This window comes from Ranitomeya variabilis, chromosome 8, assembly GCF_051348905.1.
Source record: "Ranitomeya variabilis isolate aRanVar5 chromosome 8, aRanVar5.hap1, whole genome shotgun sequence".
Classification (NCBI taxonomy): domain Eukaryota; kingdom Metazoa; phylum Chordata; class Amphibia; order Anura; family Dendrobatidae; genus Ranitomeya; species Ranitomeya variabilis.
The window spans coordinates 205,997,169-206,019,897 of record NC_135239.1 but is presented as its reverse complement, the minus strand read 5'-3'; the positions used below and the strand labels follow the sequence as shown (position 1 = coordinate 206,019,897).

The 22,729-nt window shown below is 42.9% G+C and overlaps 1 protein-coding gene across 1 annotated transcript in view; it reads left to right on the top strand.

The window, feature by feature from the left end:
• PRKAR2A (protein kinase cAMP-dependent type II regulatory subunit alpha) overlaps positions 1 to 22,326 on the top strand; it is a 40,687-nt gene extending 18,361 nt beyond the window's left edge. The window contains exons 2-11 of the mRNA XM_077276507.1: positions 10,201 to 10,236; positions 12,007 to 12,059; positions 12,185 to 12,268; positions 12,509 to 12,615; positions 12,756 to 12,909; positions 16,602 to 16,703; positions 16,787 to 16,861; positions 16,943 to 17,008; positions 17,474 to 17,612; positions 19,897 to 22,326. Coding sequence (XP_077132622.1) covers positions 10,201 to 10,236; positions 12,007 to 12,059; positions 12,185 to 12,268; positions 12,509 to 12,615; positions 12,756 to 12,909; positions 16,602 to 16,703; positions 16,787 to 16,861; positions 16,943 to 17,008; positions 17,474 to 17,612; positions 19,897 to 20,030 — 950 coding nt within the window. The 3' untranslated portion in view covers positions 20,031 to 22,326. The remainder of the gene's footprint in view (positions 1 to 10,200; positions 10,237 to 12,006; positions 12,060 to 12,184; positions 12,269 to 12,508; positions 12,616 to 12,755; positions 12,910 to 16,601; positions 16,704 to 16,786; positions 16,862 to 16,942; positions 17,009 to 17,473; positions 17,613 to 19,896) is intronic.
• Positions 22,327 to 22,729: the final 403 nt, after the last annotated feature.

The following is a 22,729-nucleotide window of genomic DNA, read 5'->3' as shown; positions in this document are numbered from 1 at the left end:
CGATGCCAAAATAATTATTTTTTCTATAAAATAGTTTTTATCGTATAAAAGCGTCAAAACATAAAAAAAGATATAAATGAGGTATCGCTGTAATCGTACTGACCCGAAGAATAAAACTGCTTTATCAATTTTACCAAACGCGGAACGGTATAAACGCCTCCCCCAAAAGAAATTCATGAATAGCTGGTTTTTGGTCTTTCTGCCTCACAAAAATCGGAATAAAAAGCGATCAAAAACTGTCACGTGTCCGAAAATGTTACCAATAAAAACGTCAACTCGTCCCGCAAAAAACAAGACCTCACATGACTCTGTGGACCAAAATGTGGAAAAATTATAGGTCTCAAAATGTGGAGACGCAAAAACTTTTTTGCTATAAAAAGCGTCTTTTAGTCTGGTTTCACACTTGCGTTTTTATCTGCATGCGTTTTTTAAAAAAAACGCATGTGTGAAAAAATGCATGTAAACGCGGTAAAACGCATGCGTTTTTATAGAAAAACACAAGAAAACAAGAAAAAAACAAAAAACCCTAACCCTACCCCTAACCCTACCCCTAACCTGAAATACGTGGCACTGAAATATACGTTTATATACGTATATACGTATATAAGTGCCACGATATTTCAGTGGCCACGTATTTAAGTGCCACGTATTTAAGTGCCACGTATTTAAGTGCCACGTATTTAAGTGCCACGTATTTAAGTGCCACGTATTTAAGTGCCACGTATTTAAGTGCCACGTATTTAAGTGCCACGTATTTAAGTGCCACGTATTTAAGTGCCACGTATTTAAGTGCCACGTATTTAAGTGCCACGTATTTAAGTGCCACGTATTTAAGTGCCACGTATTTAAGTGCCACGTATTTAAGTGCCACGTATTTAAGTGCCACGTATTTAAGTGCCACGTATTTAAGTGCCACGTATTTAAGTGCCACGTATTTAAGTGCCACGTATTTAAGTGCCACGTATTTAAGTGCCACGTATTTAAGTGCCACGTATTTAAGTGCCACGTATTTAAGTGCCACGTATTTAAGTGCCACGTATTTAAGTGCCACGTATTTAAGTGCCACGTATTTAAGTGCCACGTATTTAAGTGCCACGTATTTAAGTGCCACGTATTTAAGTGCCACGTATTTAAGTGCCACGTATTTAAGTGCCACGTATTTAAGTGCCACGTATTTAAGTGCCACGTATTTAAGTGCCACGTATTTAAGTGCCACGTATTTAAGTGCCACGTATTTAAGTGCCACGTATTTAAGTGCCACGTATTTAAGTGCCACGTATTTAAGTGCCACGTATTTAAGTGCCACGTATTTAAGTGCCACGTATTTAAGTGCCACGTATTTAAGTGCCACGTATTTAAGTGCCACGTATTTAAGTGCCACGTATTTAAGTGCCACGTATTTAAGTGCCACGTATTTAAGTGCCACGTATTTAAGTGCCACGTATTTAAGTGCCACGTATTTAAGTGCCACGTATTTAAGTGCCACGTATTTAAGTGCCACGTATTTAAGTGCCACGTATTTAAGTGCCACGTATTTACGTGCCACGTATTTACGTGCCACGTATTTTTCAGTGCCTGAAATTCGTGGCACTGAAATTCGTGGCACTGAAATTCGTGGCACTGAAATATCGTGGCACTGAAATATCGTGGCACTGAAGTATTTACGTGCCACGTATTTTTCAGTGCCTGAAATTCGTGGCACTGAAATTCGTGGCACTGAAATTCGTGGCACTGAAATATCGTGGCACTGAAATATCGTGGCACTGAAGTATTTACGTGCCACGTATTTTTCAGTGCCTGAAATACGTGGCACTGAAATACGTGGCACTGAAATACGTGGCACTGAAATATCGTGGCACTGAAATACGTGGCACTGAAATACGTGGCACTGAAATACGTGGCACTGAAATACGTGGCACTGAAATACGTGGCACTGAAATACGTGGCACTGAAATACGTGGCACTGAAATACGTGGCACTGAAATACGTGGCACTGAAATACGTGGCACTGAAATACGTGGCACTGAAATACGTGGCACTGAAATACGTGGCACTGAAATACGTGGCACTGAAATACGTGGCACTGAAATACGTGGCACTGAAATACGTGGCACTGAAATACGTGGCACTGAAATACGTGGCACTGAAATACGTGGCTCTTAAATACGTGGCACTTATATACGTGGCACTTATGACTGTCAGAAAATGTTCAGTAAACGGTTAGGGGTGAGGTTAGGGGTAGGGTTTCAGGTAGAATTGGGGAGCTTCCACTGTTCAGGCACATCAGGGGCTCTCCAAACGCGACATGGCGTCCAATCTCAATTCCAGCCAATTCTGCGTTGAAAAAGTAAAACAGTGCTCCTTCCCTTCCGAGCTCTCCCGTGCGTCCAAAAAGGGGTTTACCCCAACATATGGGGTATCAGCGTACTAGGGACAAATTGAACAACAACTTCTGGGGTCCAAGTTCTCTTGTTATCCTTGGGAAAATAAAAATTTGGGGGGCTAAAAATCATTTTTGTGGGAAAAAAAATATGTTTTATTTTCACGGCTCTGCGTTGTAAACTGTAGTGAAACACTTGGGGGTTCAAAGTTCTCACAACACATCTAGATAAGTTCCTTGGGAGGTCTACTTTCCAATATGGGGTCACTTGTGGGGGGTTTGTACTGTTTGGGTACATCAGGGGCTCTGCAAATGCAACGTGACGCCTGCAGACCAATCCATTTAAGTCTGCATTCCAAATGGCGCTCCTTCCCTTCCGAGCTCTGTCATGCGCCCAAACAGTGGTTCCCCCCCACATAGGGGGTATCAGCGTACTCAGGACAAATTGGACAACAACTTTTAGGGTCCAATTTATCCTGATACCCTTGTGAAAATACAAAACTGGGGGCTAAATTTCATTTTTGTGAAAAAAAAAAAAAATAATATTTTCACGGCTCTGCGTTATAAACTGTAGTGAAACACTTGGGGGTTCAAAGTTCTCACAACACATCTAGATAAGTTCCTTGGGGGTCTAGTTTCCAATATGGGGTCACTTGTGGGGGGTTTGTACTGTTTGGGTACATCAGGGGCTCTGCAAATGCAACGTGATGCCTGCAGACCAATCCATTTAAGTCTGCATTCCAAATGGCGCTCCTTCCCTTCCGAGCTCTGTCATGCGCCCAAACAGTGGTTCCCCCCCACATAGGGGGTATCAGCGTACTCAGGACAAATTGGACAACAACTTTTAGGGTCCAATTTATCCTGATACCCTTGTGAAAATACAAAACTGGGGGCTAAATTTCATTTTTGTGGAAAAAAAAAAATATTATTTTCACGGCTCTGCGTTATAAACTGTAGTGAAACACTTGGGGGTTCAAAGTTCTCACAACACATCTAGATAAGTTCCTTGGGGGGTCTAGTTTCCAATATGGGGTCACTTGTGGGGGGTTTGTACTGTTTGGGTACATCAGGGGCTCTGCAAATGCAACGTGACGCCTGCAGACCAATCCATTTAAGTCTGCATTCCAAATGGCGCTCCTTCACTTCCGAGCTCTGTCATGCGCCCAAACAGTGGTCCCCCCCCACAAATGGGGTTTCAGCGTACTCCAGACAAATTGGACAACAACTTTTGGGGTCCAATTTATCCTGATACCCTTGTGAAAATACAAAACTTGGGGGCTAAAAAATCATTTTTGTGAAAAAAAAAAATATTTTTATTTTCACGGCTCTGCGTTATAAACTGTAGTGAAACACTTGGGGGTTCAAAGCTCTCAAAACACATCTAGATAAGTTCCTTAGGGGGTCTACTTTCCAAAATGGTGTCACTTGTGGGGGGGTTTAATGTTTAGGCACATCAGGGGCTCTCCAAACGCAACATGGCATCCCATCTTAATTCCAGTCAATTTTGCATTGAAAAGTAAAATAGCGCTTCTTCCCTTCTGAGCTCTGCTATGCACCCAAACAATGGTTTACACCCACATATTGGGTATCAGCGTACTCAGGACAAATTGTACAACAACTTTTGTGGTCTAATTTCTTCTCTTACCCTTGGGGAAATAAAAAAATGGGGGTGAAAAGATCATTTTTGTGAAAAAATATGATTTTTTATTTTTACGGCTCTGCATTATAAACTTCTGTGAAGCACTTGTTGGGTCAAAGTGCTCAACACACATCTAGATAAGTTCCTTAAGGGGTCTACTTTCCAAAATGGTGTCACTCGTGGGGGGTTTCAATGTTTAGGCACATTAGGGGCTCTCCAAACGCAACATGGCGTCCCATCTCAATTCCAGTCAATTTTGCATTGAAAAGTCAAATGGCGCTCCTTCCCTTCTGAGCTCTGCCCTGCGCCCAAACAATGGTTTACACCCACATATGGGGTATCAGTGTACTCAGGACAAATTGCACAACAATTTTTGGGGTCCAATTTCTTCTCTTACCCTTGGGAAAATAAAAAATTGGGGGTGAAAAGATCATTTTTGTGAAAAAATATGATTTTTTATTTTTACGGCTCTGCATTATAAACTTCTGTAAAGCACTTGTTGGGTCAAAGTGCTCACCACACATCTAGATAAGTTCCTTAGGGGGTCTACTTTCCAAAATGGTGTCACTTGTTAGGGGTTTCAATGTTTAGGCACATCAAGGGCTCTCTAAATGCAACATGGCGTCCCATCTCAATTCCAGTCAATTTTGCATTGAAAAGTCAAATGGCGCTCCTTCCCTTCCGAGCTCTGCCCTGCGCCCAAACAATGGTTTACACCCACATATGGGGTATCAGCGTACTCAGGACAAATTGCACAACAATTTTTGGGGTCCAATTTCTTCTCTCACCCTTGGGAAAATAAAAAATTGGGGGTGAAAAGATCATTTTTGTGAAAAAATATGATTTTTTATTTTTACGGCTTTGCATTATAAACTTCTGTAAAGCACTTGTTGGGTCAAAGTGCTCACCACACATCTAGATAAGTTCCTTAGGGGGTCTACTTTCCAAAATGGTGTCACTTGTTAGGGGTTTCAATGTTTAGGCACATCAGGGGCTCTCCAAATGCAACATGGCGTCCCATCTCAATTCCAGTCAATTTTGCATTGAAAAGTCAAATGGCGCTCCTTTGCTTCCAAGCTCTGCCATGCGCCCAAACTGTGGTTTACCCCCACATATGGGGTATCAGCGTACTCAGGACAAATTGTACAACAACTTTTGGGGTCTATTTTCTCCTGTTACCCTTGGTAAAATAAAACAAATTGGAGCTGAAATAAATTTTGTGTGAAAAAAAGTTAAATGTTCATTTTTATTTAAACATTCCAAAAATTCCTGTGAAACACCTGAAGGGTTAATAAACTTCTTGAAAGTGGTTTTGAGTACCTTGAGGGGTGCAGTTTTTAGAATGGTGTCACACTTGGGTATTTTCTATCATATAGACCCGTCAAAATGACTTCAAATGAGATGTGGTCCCTAAAAAAAAATGGTGTTGTAAAAATGAGAAATTGCTGGTCAACTTTTAACCCTTATAACTCCGTCACAAAAAAAAATTTTGGTTCCAAAATTGTGCTGATGTAAAGTAGACATGTGGAAAATGTTATTTATTAAGTATTTTGTGTGACATATGTCTGTGATTTAAGGGCATAAAAATTCAAAGTTGGAAAATTGCGAAATTTTCCAAATTTTCGCCAAATATTCATTTTTTTCACAAATAAACGCAAGTTATATCGAACAAATTTTACCACTAACATGAAGTACAATATGTCACGAGAAAACAATGTCAGAATCGCCAAGATCCGTTGAAGCGTTCCAGAGTTATAACCTCATAAAGGGACAGTGGTCAGAATTGTAAAAATTGGCCTGGTCATTAACGTGCAAACCACCCTCGGGGCTTAAGGGGTTAATATATGATTTTAAACAAAAATGTTATAATCGGCAGCAGAAATGAAACGAGCAAAAACTGATCCCTTTTGATCTGGTGACAGGAGTGGATTTAACTCTAGTATATGACAGAACCCACAGGCAAGAGTGGCTCCAAGAGTTCAGAAAAAGAGGGGAGGGTGAATGTGAAAGTAGAATACGCATGTAGGTAGGATGCAACTGCAATAAGAGTGTGAAATGAAATAAAAGAAGATATCCTCTACTAACAACACGTGTATTTATGGATCTATTGTGGACTCATCGGTAAACATACATGCAAAAGAAGGAAGAACCGAGCATACAAGTCCAATTGTGTAACTTAAAAATATGCAACTTTATTTAGTCAAATACCGTATATACCCGAGTATAAGCCGACCCGAGTATAAGCCGACCCGAGTATAAGCCGACCCGAGTATAAGCCGACCCCCCCCCCCCTAATTTTGCCACAAAAAAACTAAGAAAACTTATTGACTCGAGTATAAGCCTAGGGTAGGAAATGCAGCAGCTACTGGTGAATTTCAAAAATAAAAATAGATGCTCCATACCGTTCATTATTGCCCCATAAGATGCTCTATATAAAGCTGTGCCACATATAATGCTCCATACATTTCATTATGGCCCCATAGATGCTCCATATAAAACTCTGCCATATAGAATGCTCCATACATTTCATTATGGCCCCATAAGATGCTCCATATAAAACTGTGCCACATATAATGCTCCATACATTTCATTATGGCCCCATAGATGCTCCATATAAAACTCTGCCATATAGAATGCTCCATACATTTCATTATGGCCCCATAAGATGCTCCATATAAAACTGTGCCACATATAATGCTCCATACATTTCATTATTGCCCCACAGATGCTCCACATAAAACTGCCACATATAATGCTCCATACTGTTCATTATTGCCCCATAAGATGCTCCATATAAAGCTGTGCCATATATAATGCTCTGCACCGTTCATTATGGCCCCATAGATGCTCCATATAAAGGTGTGCAATATATAATGCTGCTGCTGCAATAAAAAAAAAAGACATACTCGCCTCTCTTGCTGCCCACAGGTCCTCAGCGTCCCGTCTAGGCGTCTCTCCGCACTGACTGTTCAGGCAGAGGGCGGCGCGCACACTAGTATTTCATCGCGCCCTCTGACCTGAACAGTCAGAGCAAGAGGACGGGAAGACGGAGCGGCGCCCGGCGTGTGGAATGTGGACAGGTAAATATGACATACTCACCTGCTCCCGTCCCTGGCTCCTTATCCCGGACAGTTGGTCTCCGGGTGCCGCAGCCTCTTCCTCTGTCAGCGGTCACCGTTACCGCTCATTAGAGAAATGAATATGCGGCTCCACCCCTATGGGAGTGGAGTCCATATTCATAACTTTAATGAGCGGTCCCACGTGACCGCTGAACAGGGGAAGAGCTGCGGCACCCGAAGACCATGGGACAGGCAGGGGGTGCTCCGGAAGCAGGTGAGTATGTGACAGACCTCTCTCCCCCTCACCCGCCGACCGTGACTCAAGTATAAGCCGAGAGGGGCACTTTCAGCCCAAAAATTTGGGCTGAAAATCTCGGCTTATACTCGAGTATATACGGTATATTAAAAGGTATGAGGAGAAAAAGGAATTGGTAGTAGAACGGACGCAATTTCAAGAAAACTCTCAAAAAATGTATAATTAAGGACATATTCTTAATAGTTGCTATAAGTAATAAACATTGGTATAAAAGTATAAATCCAAATGAGAAAAGAAATTTGTTAAAGTGCAAGTGTGCTATAGCTGACATTAGTATAAAGATATCAACACTGTTTATTGACCATTGGTCTATATCAATGCATGCAGTTAATAATAAAGGAAGCATAAGTACTTGGAAAAAGTGTTTGAAAAAAGCTGCATGTGCCAGTGTGTATATGTGTGTATATATGTGTGTGTGTGTGTGTGTGTGTATGTATGTGTGTGTACATACATACATACATACATACATACATACATACATACATACATACATACATACATACATACATACATACATACATACATACATACCGTATAAGCCGAGATTTTCAGCCCACTTTTTTGGGCTGAAATTGCCCCTCTCGGCTTATACTCGAGTCATACCGGGGGTCGGCAGGGGAGGGGGAGCGGGGGCTGTCTAAAAATACCTAGTCCAGGCGCGGTCCCTGCTTCCCCGGCGCCGGCAGCTTCAGCTGCTTCTTGTACTCAGCGGTCACATGGTCCCGCTCATTACAGTAAATGAATATTCGGCTCCACCTCCCATAGGGGTGGAGCCGCCTATTCATTACTGTAATCAGCAGGACCATGTGACCGCTGAGTACAGGATGAAGCGCTGCGGCGTCGGGGGAAGCAGGATCTACACAGCGGCAGGACCAGGTGAGTATACGGGGAGGGGAGCGCAGCGCTGCGCGATAGTCACCTGCTCCTCGTTCCGGGCGCCGATCTGTCTCCAGCAGTGACGCTGAGGTCAGAGGGCGCGGTGACGTGGTCAGTGCGCGCCCTCTGCTGAACGTCAGTGCTGGAGACAGATCGGCGCCCGGAACGAGGAGCAGGTGACTATTGAAAGTGCGGGGGCCTGAGCGACGGAGAGGTGAGTATGTGATTCTTTTTTTTTTTTTTATCGCAGCAAATGGGGCAAGTGTCTGTATGGAGCATCTATGGGGCCATAACGTTCCTGCAGCACTATATGGGGCCATAACATTCCTGCAGCACTATATGGGGCCATAACGTTCCTGCAGCACTATATGGGGCCGTAACGTTCCTGCAGCACTATATGGGGCCGTAACGTTCCTGCAGCACTATATGGGGCCGTAACGTTCCTGCAGCACTATATGGGGCCATAACGTTCCTGCAGCACTATATGGGGCCATAACGTTCCTGCAGCACTATATGGGGCCATAACGTTCCTGCAGCACTATATGGGGCCATAACGTTCCTGCAGCACTATATGGGGCCATAACGTTCCTGCAGCACTATATGGGGCCATAACGTTCCTGCAGCACTATATGGGGCCATAACGTTCCTGCAGCACTATATGGGGCCATAACGTTCCTGCAGCACTATATGGGGCCATAACGTTCCTGCAGCACTATATGGGGCCATAACGTTCCTGCAGCACTATATGGGGCCATAACGTTCCTGCAGCACTATATGGGGGCCATAACGTTCCTGCAGCACTATATGGGGGCCATAACGTTCCTGCAGCACTATATAGGGGCATAATGTTTGTGCAGCACTATATGGGGCAAGTGTCTGTATGGGGCCATAATTAACATTTGTAGGGCACTACGGCATATGGGGCGAGTGTCTGTATGGAGCATCTTATAGGGCCATAACGTTTGTGCAGCACTATAAGGGGCAAATATCTTTATAGAGCATCTTATGGGGCCATAATCAGCATTTGTGCAGCATTATATTGGGCAAATGTGTCTATGGAGCATCTTATTGGGCCTTTATTAACCTTTATGCAGGATTATATGGGGCATATTTTAATATGGAACATCTTATGGGGCCATAATGAACAGTATGGAGCATTATATGGGGCTCCTGATTCAATATGGATATTCAAAGACACTTAACCTACTGATGTCTCAATTAATTTTACTTTTATTGGTATCTATTATTACTTTTGACATTTACCGGTAGCTGCTGCATTTTCCCCCCTAGGCTTATACTCGAGTCAATAAGTTTTCCCAGTTTTTTGTGGCAAAATTAGGGGGGGTCGGCTTATACTCGGGTCGGCTTATACTCGAGTATATGTGTGTATATGTATGTGTGTATATGTATATGTATATGTATATATATATATATATATATATATATATATATATATATATATATATATATATATGTGTATATATATATATATATATATATATTTTTTTTTTTTTTTTTCATTCTCCAATTATGAAAAGAACATACATGGTATATGTCATAAGGATTACCCGCGGGCTATATCCAATAATATACATAACATAGAACCCTTGGTAGACTGTACCTGTATAGCAGAGGGAAATGAGTGTGGCGATGAAGTGTCTTCCTCGACGCGCGTTTCGGCGTCTGCCTTCGTCAGGGGGTCTTATTGGGAGATGGCAGCCATATTGTTCTAATAAACCCTTTAGATGATTAAATTAGTCCAAATATGTAAGGTTAGAATGGGGCTACAGCTGTGTTTGTTACTGTCCTGTAATAATCTCATAATCTGTTCTAACTATAGGGATTTGTAATCCTGCCCTGTGTGTGTTTGCAGGTCACTTTGTTCTCTTCTGGTTTATTTCATTTCTGGTTTTGTTTTTTTGTTTTGCAGCTCCGGTCATCAATCGGTACAGTAGAAGAGTGTCAGGTGAGTGTCCGCAGCGCTGACCTGATTCTTGCTGTAATGGCATCATATGGGTGCAGGTCTGGAGTCCTCCACTCATGCTTACGTTTCTTTCTTCTATACTTTGTGGCATACATGTTACTTTATACCAGTGATGAGCAGATATTCTTTGGACCCTGGTCCAGCGGTTATGTTATTAGTCTGTGGCTGCAGGTCAGGAGTTCCTCGAATCCCCAACCTGCCGGCATCCCCTACGCTTCTGATTAGTTGGCGTGGTGCATGAGGTCGCAACAATGTCGTCATGCTGGGACTACAAATCAGAAGGGGTTCCAGCAGCTAGGAGGATGGTCGTAGGACTCTCATCCACCAATCACAGACTACTAACATGTCCGCTGCACCAGGGTCCTGAGAATCAATTTGCTCATGTCTATTCACGTTTACGCTCTATATACCATAGACATACACTCATTGACTCCCATTGCAAAAAAAGTATTTTTTAGTAGATTCCAAGGTTCCCCCTCCATCCTGGTCTCCTGTGCTGGACTGGCCGGTAATAACAGACTTGTATTTTTACCTTTTAATGCCTTTTTGCCACATGATTTTCTTGTAAAGGTTCTGAATTTGCTGGTTATTGTTTAGATATATGAAATCCATTTCATAACGTTGGCAACTTTCAGCCCGATTTTGACCTTGCTGAGAAAATAGTTTCTTGGCACTCAAGGCCGATACAAAGGGAAAATATCAGTCTGTTCTGTCGCCGTAGAATCCTGAGGTCTTGATAACAGCTGGAGTGACCTTCCATTCCTGCACGGCCTTCAATAAAAAAAAAAAAAAAACAAAATAAACATACCGCAAAGATGGAGACACTTTCCTGCTCACTGTGGTGGAGCTGCTTCTATCAGCGGTCTGTTAGTGTGACCCAATGTGTTTCATGGGACATTATTTATGGTCATGTCCTGGAACGATTCTGATTAAATGCACATCTCGATTTACTAACGAAGGGCTACAGCGGACAAATGGCGGCAGAGCTCATCCAGCACAGCAAGTGGTTAACTAGCAGCTAAACATCTGGAAAATCACGTTATAATCAGTACACCTCCATGTGGCAATACCCGCACACTGCCGATGTGCTCGCTAGCCTGTCGGATTTTATTCTTTAATTCCCATCCTCGATTGGTATCCGCTCAAGTCATGTACATGTGGTATGTGTCCACGTTCAGGATTACATGCGGATTGAACACTGTGTACAGCCGCAGCGTTCAACCCGCAGCATCCAGATGTTACAGCATAGTGGAGGGGATTTTATGAAATCCCGTCTCCACTATGCGTGCGAACATGCACCCGGCGGCCCTGCGTTTCCGGACATGTGGCGCGTCTTTTTAGAACACAGCATATCTGTTTACCTTGCAGCGACGCTCCGTCGCCACAATGTAAATCACAGGGCCCTATATATGGGGTGCGGAGATTCTGGATGTGTGCAATGAACACATCCAGAATCACCGTGTGTACAGAAGGGGGCGGCGCTTTAGGCGGAGCGGGTTTTCCGTTTCTTCCAAAGCGCCGTGATTACGGACCGTGGACACGCACCCTTAGACATTAGATTAATGGTTGACACCAGTGAAAAGAGCAGAGCTCTGTGTACGAGATGCTAATATATCTAGGATAACCATGGACTGGTGGAGTTTCCAATATAGGGCTGGGGGGAGGTAACATCTAATCATGGTACATTTTCTTTAACAATTGTCAGTGCCTCAAACTCAGGAATAAACCAGTTTTATTTTCTCCTCCAATTAGTTTGTGCTGAAGCCTTTAACCCAGATGAAGATGAGGAGGACACAGAACCTCGGGTAAATCTAAACTCATTCCTACTTTTCTACGTCCTGTAATTTTTATGTTGATTTTGTGCATCGATACATGTCGGTTTTATTATTTTTCTCTTCCTTGTTCTTCATTCTTATATTTTTATCTTTAGGTAGTTCACCCGAAAACAGATGAGCAGAGATGTAGATTACAGGAGGCGTGTAAAGATATTCTTATCTTTAAAAACCTCGACCAGGTAGGATTTCACATCTTTGTATATAAGTATAGCACATCACCCGAAACGTTCCCTCAGTGTCTTGTCTGCGGTGCACACGGACCATATAGACCAGAAGAGCGCATGTAATAACGGGCAGCTCCTGCACCCGTCTGCACCGCAGATCAGTGTTCATAGCGGCTCAGCACACAGCTCTATGTAGATACTGGCTCCATCGATGGTTCCTGTATAACGCTGCCGTACATTTGATTTCCCCTTTAGGAGCAGCTCTCTCAGGTTCTTGATGCAATGTTTGAGCGGAGAGTAGAACCTCAGGAACATGTGATCGACCAGGGGGACGACGGCGATAACTTCTATGTTATTGAGCGGTAAGTTGCTCTCTAGCCTGATGTAATGAGCGTGTGTCGGGGTTTCATTTCTTACAGCAATTTCTCTGTCGCTGCTTCAAGAGATGTAATAACAAACTCTGAAACTATAATAACATTGTCTCTTTGACTTTCTTCTCCAGGGGGCTGTATGACATTTTTGTAGCTAGAGATGGACAGTCCCGCTGTGTAGGAAGATACGATAATCATGGCAGCTTTGGTGAGCTCGCCTTGATGTACAACACTCCGAGGGCTGCTACGATTGTAGCCACAACTGATGGAGCTCTGTGGGGGCTGGTGAGTGAAGAGATGCTGACTATCTGAGGTGGTCATATCTGACTTACTAACCGCACCTGGCCTCTATGCCTAAATACTGATGTTATCTGTAACACCGACCATAAATCTTCAGAGAGGGAATTGTACAGATCCTTGAGATCAGGTGGAGAAGTGAAGTCATAGTGGCAACAAAAGCACCAGATATATATATATTCGGTCTTTGTTCCTTAGATCATCCTAACTAAAGGCTTAGGACACATTTTGAAATTTTTTTATTTTTTTTTGCATTATACAGATAGAGCTTTAAAGAGAAATGCACTTGTCCTCCACAGCCGGCAGTGTCTACATTCTAGCTTTTCTTTATTGTTATAACAATTGCCTGTAATCAGCAGGAGTCCTAATTGTGTCGGGGTATGAGAAGTTGGTGCATTGTGGAAGGTAACGTAGACTTACAGGACTTGTGCCAAGATTTAAAGGACCACTCCAGCGGGTTTTTGCCCCCTCTGTTAGCAGTCAGTAATATGTGTAGTATGTGCCTTAACATTCCTACCTGGCGTTGTCTTCTGCTGTTTTCAGCACTGCTCCGGTCCGTTCCTGCATTATGTGACTGCAGTTTTTTTTCTGGCTGTGTTGCTGTTCGTTCCCTTCTTAGAATAAACCTATGAGTGCAGCATGGTGGCGCAGTGGTTAGCACAGCAGCCTTGCAGCGCTGGAGTCCTGGGTTCTAATCCCACCTTGGACAATATCTGCAAAGAGTTTGTATGTTCTCTCAGTGTTTGCGTGGGTTTCCTCCGGGCACTCCGGTTTCCTCCCACATTCCAAAGACATACTGATAGGGAATTTAGATTGTGAGCCCCATCGGGGACAGTGATGATAATGTGTACAAACTGTAAAGCGCTGCGTAATATGTTAGCGCTATATAAAATAAAGATGATTATTATTATTATTATGAGTGCTTTGGTCTAAGTCGCATAGACTTGCACTGAGAAAGTGACTTCCGGTCCACGCAGAAACGTTGTGACAGTCGGCTGGTCACAACTGCGATCAGATGATGCAGGCGGGGACCAGAGCTTTGCTGGAAATGGCAGAAGACTGCAAGCGGTGAGTATTTTAATCCATGTGCTGTACAAAATGACTGATTGCTAACAAGGGTGTCAATAATAAAAAAAGCTGCTGGAGTGGTTCTTACCTGAAAATTATAGGATGGGGTAACTTTTTCTGATCGCTGTGGGTCCAGCAATAGGTGTCCCAGATGGGTCTCTGCAGAGCTGCTACCAGTGCTCTGGCCCCCATCGTTGCAGCTGTATACCTGCACAGCTGGGCATTTAAGGGTCTTTGCTCTTATTGTAGCTATGGGTTAACCCTATACGTTCAATATTGCTACTGCCCATTACATTGTGCCAGAAGTGCATCCTCGCTGGTATTGTGTGCCCACGGCCTCACCTCCTCCTGCTACCAGAGGGGCGGGTTGTGTTCTGCAAGTGAACAGTAGATCCATTGTATTCTTACCATTTCTGTGTGGAATCGGAATGAATGAAGTGGTTCAGTTTCTGCCATTGTGGAGGAAAGCCTTTGTTAGCGGCAAATAATCAGAAACAGGACAGATTTGTACAAGACTGGCTGGAGGGTGATGTCCCGGTGTTTCCAAGGAATTTAGACCTTATCCCGGGACTGTTAATGTTGGTAGTTTTCCACTTTATTAGGGCATGTGGTCTTCATAGATGAGGTCTCCGCTTATTGACAGCTCACATATCAGCATACCCCAGCCTGTTACGATAATCTCATGGATGTAAAGTGTGTTGTCAAAGGTGAAGCTTCACTTGACATTCCCTGTGGTGGAAAGTTCCAGCCTCTCGCAGCGATGCAGCCACTTAATGCACCAGTGTGCAGAATCATCATTATTGGGATGGAGGAGAAAAAAACGTCTGATATTCCACATCTGGAAATCTATATATATAATTGTCTAAGGGTTTTTCCGTCTTTCTGTCTGTCACGGATATTCATTGGTCGCGGCCTCTGTCATGGAAATCCAAGTCGCTGATTGGTCGTGGCAAAACGCCCACAACCATTGCCACGACCAGTCAGCGACGGCCATAGTCTGGCAGCGAAATGGCCGCTGCTTTACTGCCCTGCAGTCAGCGCTGAGCGCTAACACAGGGTTAATGCCAGCGTTAACGAACCGCGGTGTAACGCACTCGGTTAACGCAGCTATTAACCCTGTGTGACCAACTTTTTACTATTGATGCTGCGTATGCAGCATCAATAGTAAAAAAATCTAATGTTAGAAATAATAATAATAATAATAAAAAAAAGGTTATTCTCACCCTCAGACGTCGCGCGCTGTCCTCGGCAGTGCAAGCGGCAGGTTCCGGTGCCAAGGATGCTATGCGAGAAGAACCTGCCATGACGTCACGGTCATGTGACCGACGTCATCACAGGTCCTGCGCTCATACCAACCCTGGGACCGGAAGCTGCCACGTGCACCGCACACAGGCGCCAGGACTTCAAGGGGCCTTCGGAAGGTGAGTATATGTTTATTTTTTATTTTAAGTCTTTTTTTTTTAACCACGCATATAGTGCCCACATTGCTATATACTACGTGGGCTGTGTTACATACTGCGTGGGCTCTGTTATATACTACATCTCTGTGCTATATACTATGTAGCTGGGCAATATACAACGTGACTGTCCAATATACTACATGGCTGTGCAATATACTACGTGCTCTGTGTTATATACTATGTAGCTGTGCAATATACTATGTGGCTGTGTCGGTTCTGTTTATATACTAAGTCGACTGCAATATACTACGTGGCTCTGTTATATACTACGTGGCTCTGTTATATACTACGTGGCTGTGCAATATACTACGTGCCTCTACAGTATACTACGTGGCTCTGCTATATACTATGTCGCTGACCAATATACTACATAGCTGTGCAATATACTACGTAGCTGTGCAATATACTACGTGACTGTGCTATATACTACGTGACTGTGCTATATACTACGTGCCTGTGCAATATGCTACGTGGCCCTACAATATACTACGTAGCTCTGCTATATACTACGTGGCTGACCAATATACTACATACCTGTGCAATATACTATGTGGCTGTGTTATATACTACATAGCTCTGCTATATACTACGTACGCTGTTATATACTACATAGCTCTGCTATATACTACGTACGCTGTTACATACTACGTAGCTCTGTTATATACTGCGTAGCTATGTTATATACTATGTTGGTTGTGTTATATACTACGTCACTGTGCAATATAGTACGTAGCCTGTGCTATATACTACATACATATTCTAGAATACCCGGTACGTTAGAATCGGGCCACCATCTAGTGATCTATAAGCTTGTGGGCTGCGATGGGGTCACCTGATGGGACTTGTGTAATGGAACAGAGCCACCTGGTGGACGACTAATGAAACTACCCTTAGAACGGGACGAGAGGCTGCAGGATGTGATGCTTCCAGCATATGTAGTATTTTCTTTAATTTTATCAGGTTCCTTTCTGTATATAACTACATTAGGCAACAGCCCTGTAAGTACAGTAATAAATACAGGTCACCATAGATTGTTTGTCTAGATCTGCAGGCTCTACAAAATAATATAGAGGTTGTACATTAGTTTAGAAAATTCTGCATTTTTGTGTGTGTTTATATATTATGTATATATAATTTGTTTTAATTTAACAGGATCGAGTCACTTTCAGAAGAATAATTCTGAAAAACAATGCCAGAAAAAGGAAGATGTATGAGATCTTTGTAGAATCTGTGCCCATTCTAAAGTCATTAGAGGTGAGACTTGGTCACTTATCTTCTATAGTGCGTTCAATGATTTCTTACATTGTCCACATAAAAAAAATTTTTTTTCCTCCCAGGTTTCTGAGCGAATGAAAATTGTAGATGTAATAGGTGAGAAGATTTATAAAGATGGAGACCGCATTATCGCACAGGTGAGAGCCGCCCACGTTTGCACTTCGAGCCCGAGAGAATGAGGGTCATCTGCGATCCTAAGATTGTGTTTTATTCTGCAGGGTGACAAGGCGGACTGCTTCTACATCGTCGAATCGGGAGAAGTAAAAATAATGATGAAAAGCAAGGTGAGTGGGGGAGGGGTTATTTCTTATATCCTCTGCCAGAGCGAAAACAATGTAAAAAGTTAAACTTGTGTTTGTTTGTTTTTTACCTACAGCACGCTATTATGGTGCAATTAAGGTCCTTCATTAATAGGATTGTTTGTTTGGCATTGTTCTCTCCTGTATCTGGAGGTAAACGGTGCTCATGACATTGACACAGGCATGGTGCTAATCTGCTGCCTATTAGTCCTGTGATGTGTAGATGTGAATTATCACACTTTGTGCACTCTATAAAGTCACACTTATTCCTTTGGAAACTGTATTAGGGGAATGAACACTATGCGAACAGTCCATGGAGTTTTCTCGTTGTTTTATCTCCTTCCCTTGTCACAATTATGTCTGCCAGAAACCGATGTCAGATGAAAGCATTTCTTGGGCCCCAGGACGGTGTGGTGACGTCGCTTGTAATGTGCTGTTCTCCTCTTTTAGACAAAGTCTGGCCAAGAAAGCAACCAAGAAGTGGAGCTCACTCGCTGTAGGAGAGGCCAGTATTTCGGAGAACTTGCTCTTGTTACCAACAAGCCCCGCGCTGCCTCTGCATATGCAGTAGATAATGTCAAGTGTTTAGGTAAGAATCGTGAAAGATTAAGTGTGCACACTTCTGCTTAATGGTGTTTGATATTGATGATCTAAGCTTAGGATTGCTCATCGATATCAGATCTGTGGAAGTCCGACACCCCCAGTGATTAGCGGTTATTAGCTGTAGCTGGATATAAACCATGTACGGAGCCGAGCTCCGGCGGTGAGCCCACCTTAAAGCTGCGACATGTCAGCTGTTTTGTACAGCTGACATGTGCGCGCAATGAGCGCGAGCGGAATCTCGATCCGCCCGCGCCCATTAACTAGTTAAATGCCGCTGTCAAGCGCTGACAGCGGCATTTAACTAGCGCTCCCGGCCGCGCGGCCGTACGTGCTCGCACCGCTGGCCCCCGTCACATGATCGGAGGCTATTGAAGCATGCCAAAATTAAAAAAGTGTTTAAAAATATAAAAAAAAAAATATATATAAAAGTTTAAATCACCCCCCTTTCGCCCCAATCAAAATAAAACAATAAAAAAAAAATCAAACCTACACATATTTGGTATCGCCGCGTTCAGAATCGCCCGATCTATCAACAAAAACAAAGGATTAACCTGACCGCTAAATGGCGTAGCGAGAAAAAAAATCAAAACGCCAAAATTACGTTTTTTTGGTCGCCGCGACATTGCATTAAAATGCAATAACGGGCAATCAAAAGAACGTATCTACACCAAAATGGTATCATTAAAAACGCCAACTTGGCACGCAAAAGATAAGCCCTCACCTGACCCCAGATCACGAAAATTGGAGACGCTACGGGTATCGGAAAATCGCACAATTTTTTATTTTTTTTTGCAAACTTTGGAATTTATTTCCACCACTTAGATAAAAAATAACCTAGACATGTTAGGTGTCTATGAACTCGTAATGACCTGGAGAATCATAATGGCAGGTTAGTTTTAGCATTTGGTGAACCTAGCAAAAAAGCCAAGCAAAAAACAAGTGTGAGATTGCACTTTTTTTGCAATTTCATCACACTTGGAATTTTTTTCCCGTTTTCTGTTACACGGCATGGTAGAACCAATGGTATCGTTCAAAAGTACATCTCGTCCCGCAAAAAATAAGCCCTCACATGGCCATATTGACGGAAAAATAAAAAAGTTATGGCTCTGGGAAGGAGGGGAGCGAAAAACGAAAAAACGGAAAAAGCTCCGGGGGTGAAGGGGTTAAGAAGCATTGGAGGTGCACTCATTCTGATTTGATGGATTTGTAACAATTGGAAGGAGCCACTTTCAAAAACTCTTGGATGAGTCCGTGGTAGTCAAATATATTAGTTATATTAGGAGGGCTGGCTGGGGTGATGAGGAGTATTAGAACGGTGACTGGTGCCAGGCTAACTATTTTTAACTAAACCTAAAGAAAACTAGTAGTTGTTGGTGAACTATAGCTGGAGAACGGTGGAAGGTTCTCCTGTCATGTAGCTGGTCAGGAAGTGGAGCAGGTGGACAGTTTAAAAATATTTGAGGGTCCGCTTGGATCGTAAACTTGATTGGAGGTGCCATATAGAGTAGGCTTACAACAAGGGGATGAGCAAACTGTACGTCTTACAGAAGCTAAGGTCGTTTAGTGTGTGCATCTAAATGTTAGAAAAGTTCTACCAGTCTGTAGTGGCAAGTGCCATCCTTGGGGATGTTTAGTGCGGGTGTCTGATGCTAAGAAGCTTATCAAGAAGGCAAGCTGAGCTGTAACGCTGCAACGGTCACGGATCGTTGTCGTTCTCGTTGTAAAGTTGCTCAGTGTGAAGGTACCTTAAGAAGGAAAGATGCAGGAAATCTTGTGCCGACTGCTATGGGTCTAACCATCACCGGAGTGGAAAATCCGCCAAGTGTGTATGAGCGTGTGTAACCTGCTGGGAAAAATCGTAATGGATGACATTCTTCTGTCAATTCTATGTGTTTTTTTGTTATGTTTTTTTGTTTTTTTTTTTGTTTTTTTTAATTAAGTGATTCATGTTCTTGTTTGTTGTGCTGCTGTGATACTTCACTGATCTCAAGGGAAATTGGACTGTCGTATTATTTTTATATTCTGTTTTCTAACTTGTCAATGCACAACGTGTAACCAGTTATTAGATTTAATGGGAAGGTGAGATTTGTTCTGTATACCATTTATTTATTTTTTGTGAACTTTTTTTTTTTTATATATAGTTTTCAAAAAAAGTTAAAAAAAAAATTAAAATAACTCTTATGGTTGAAATGGCTGATAACAGAGAATAGTAAATTGAATTCAGAGAACAATTTATTGTAATCTTATGTTTGTTTGTTTTCCTTTCTCAGTTATGGATGTACAGGCCTTTGAGCGATTGCTGGGCCCCTGCAAGGACATTATGAAGAGAAACATCACACATTACGAGGAGCAGCTGGTGGCGTTATTTGGTTCTAGTATGGACCTCCGGGATCCCGGAAAGTAGGCACCTTGTTACCTCAGTGCCTTCTCTGTTCAAGACACAGACAGAAGCCTCCTGTCAGCTGTACAACAAGGGACAAAGCGCCGCCATGGACAGACACTGCTGCTGTCTTGGGCATTTTTTTTTTTAAATATTAGGAAACAATTTACAAATGGAAGAATTCAGCACCAGAGGCTGGGGTAGAAATCCAATCTGTGCGATCATTTTGCTGCTGAGATCCCATTATAAGACCATCTATAAATGTGCCTTTTATAAAAGAGTATACTGCCCTGCTCCAGAACGGGTCTCAGCATAACCCCCTGCAGACCCCCAGCTGGCTGCTGCTCCACCGTCCCTACAGGCTTGTTAGGTTTGCTTTTGCTTAGCTTTGTGACTCTCAGTTTTGAGTCAAGTTCCCCCGCCCCTAATTCCTCTCCCACCACATCCACCTTTAATACTGATTTGTTTAAAAGGGAACCTATCATTTTCAAAAACTTGACCCATGTCAGAAGCTTCAATCTGTAGGAACCAAATGCTGAGCCCCCACAATGCGGCAGAAGCGCTCAGCTAGGTATTGGGCTGGTGGATGTATGGGCTTACCTCTCACTGCACCAAAGGGGCACGGTGCTCCTCTAAGCACTTCTGCCACTTAGTTTCACCACAAAGATCCTCTCCGATTTGGACTTCTGAAATTTTCCATTTTATGAAATGATGGTTCCCTTTAATAGCTTTGTTAAATACTAAAATTATCACCTTATATGTTGGCACTTTTTTCCCACTTTTCAGATTTTATCAAGTCAGCATTTTAGCAGACCTTCCTGAAAGGCCAGAAACACAAAACCATCTGATAAGAGGAAACCAGTGTTTTTATATGATGTTTCCCTGTGACGTTGTCTTACGGCCGTGACTTTGTGCCACCCGGTGGGGGTCCTGCATCCTGTGGAGCGCAGTGACGGCTCTGCTCATCCTGCAGGGGTTGGCGTACTAGTTTTAGAACACTTTTAAACTTGAAAGTATTTATTAAAGTCAGATTGCTAGCTCTCCCTTCCCCCGTCCTTGGTTTTTGTACGGTACCCATTTTATCTGGCAGGATTTGTTACTCAGTTTTCACTGCATTCCTCTTTTTGTCCCCCTTTGGGTCAAGTATTAATATAAGTAATAAATTTGCATTTTTTTTTGCGTCACACTGTGCAGTATTTCCAGGAAGCGAATTCCCCGCCATATTGTCTCGGGTTAGCTGGAGATGATTGGTAAAGGCTCGGGTGCTGACATTACAGGTATTGAGTAGTCACTATTACATAAAGGTGAAGACGGTCCCTGCCGTGGTGACACTGTCGGCACTGACCCCATAAGATGGGACGCACATGTTCTTGCGCTTCTCTGATGGGATCTCTTCCTCCTCGTGTTCCTAAGCTGCCTGACTGCATATTACAATTTTCCCTAGTGCCTTATGCAGACTTCTAAGCCTTTCCATTTCTTTGTTAGGCTTCTTCAGGATGTAACCTAGACTGGCGACTAAGAGCCAACCAACTAGTGCATGTAGTACTGAAAATGCAGTCGTGGAGCTTAGGACCCCCATATTCTGTCCCGGAGAACTTAGGAGTATTAATGAGGTACGTGGTGACCCTCATGTGCAAGGATTGACAGTCGCAACAGACTTTAATGTTGTGGCCAGCTTGCCTCTCCACTTAAAGGGACGCACCAGGTAAAACTAATACTACGTCATGTTCAATGCAGAAGCATGACGGAGTCCTTGTGTCCACCCTTCCCAGACACACCTGCTTATTTTTTATTCCTGGAGGACTCCTTTGCTAACATTCCCTTTTAAAAGAAAAAAAAAAAAAAACTTAATAGAATATCCCTATAACCGCAAATGCATCTGTCAGCTGCCGTGATAGACGTGTTCACACTCCGCATTGCTTTCTGCACGTTTTTTTTTTTCTTCTTTGCAGTCTTGTGATTTAATTAGTTGGGGACACGACGGCTTCAGAAACACCAGAGAGGTCAATAGGGAGAACTCAGCAGCAAAAAGTGTGTCTAGGGGAGGGGAAACGTCGTCCGTTCTTGCTGTTGGTGGAAGGAGGTTTTTTTCTCTTATCTATTATTTATTTTATTCCCCCCCCCCCCCCTCTTCTTAGGATTCACACGTTTTCCTGGCCGACCGCACTTCTATTGTCTTTTTGGGTTTTTTTTATATGTCACCGCACAGATTTCACATTTTAACAATTTAATATATAAAGTTTGCTCTTGTTGAAACACAAACTGTTCTGCACAGATAAAAACTTACAAAAAAAAAATAGAAAAAAATTACAACTCTGAATGTCACCTTCATTCTTCTCCTGTTTTCAGATGAACTTGTGATTCTTTTATTTATTTATTTTTTTTGTGATATCGACGTGTATGTAAACCAGTTTTGCCAAAATAGTTTTTTTTTTTTGGGGGGGGGAGAGGGGCATGTTAAAATTCCATTCAGCTCCAGGGGGGTCTTGCAGCTTTGGTTTTGCTGTATCTTCCGCTGCAGGATGTTTTTACATGGGTCACCTTTATTTCTTTCTCCTTGAGGCCTTCCTTTTGGTTTATAGCGATCGTTTTAGTTCACGCTACAGGGCTATATCGAGGGATGCGGGGACGGCTCCGCGTATTCCGTAATCTTAGTGTGATTTTTGAGGGGAAAAAAAATAAAAGTGGAAATACACTATACTATTTTTTACCTCCCCCAGTTT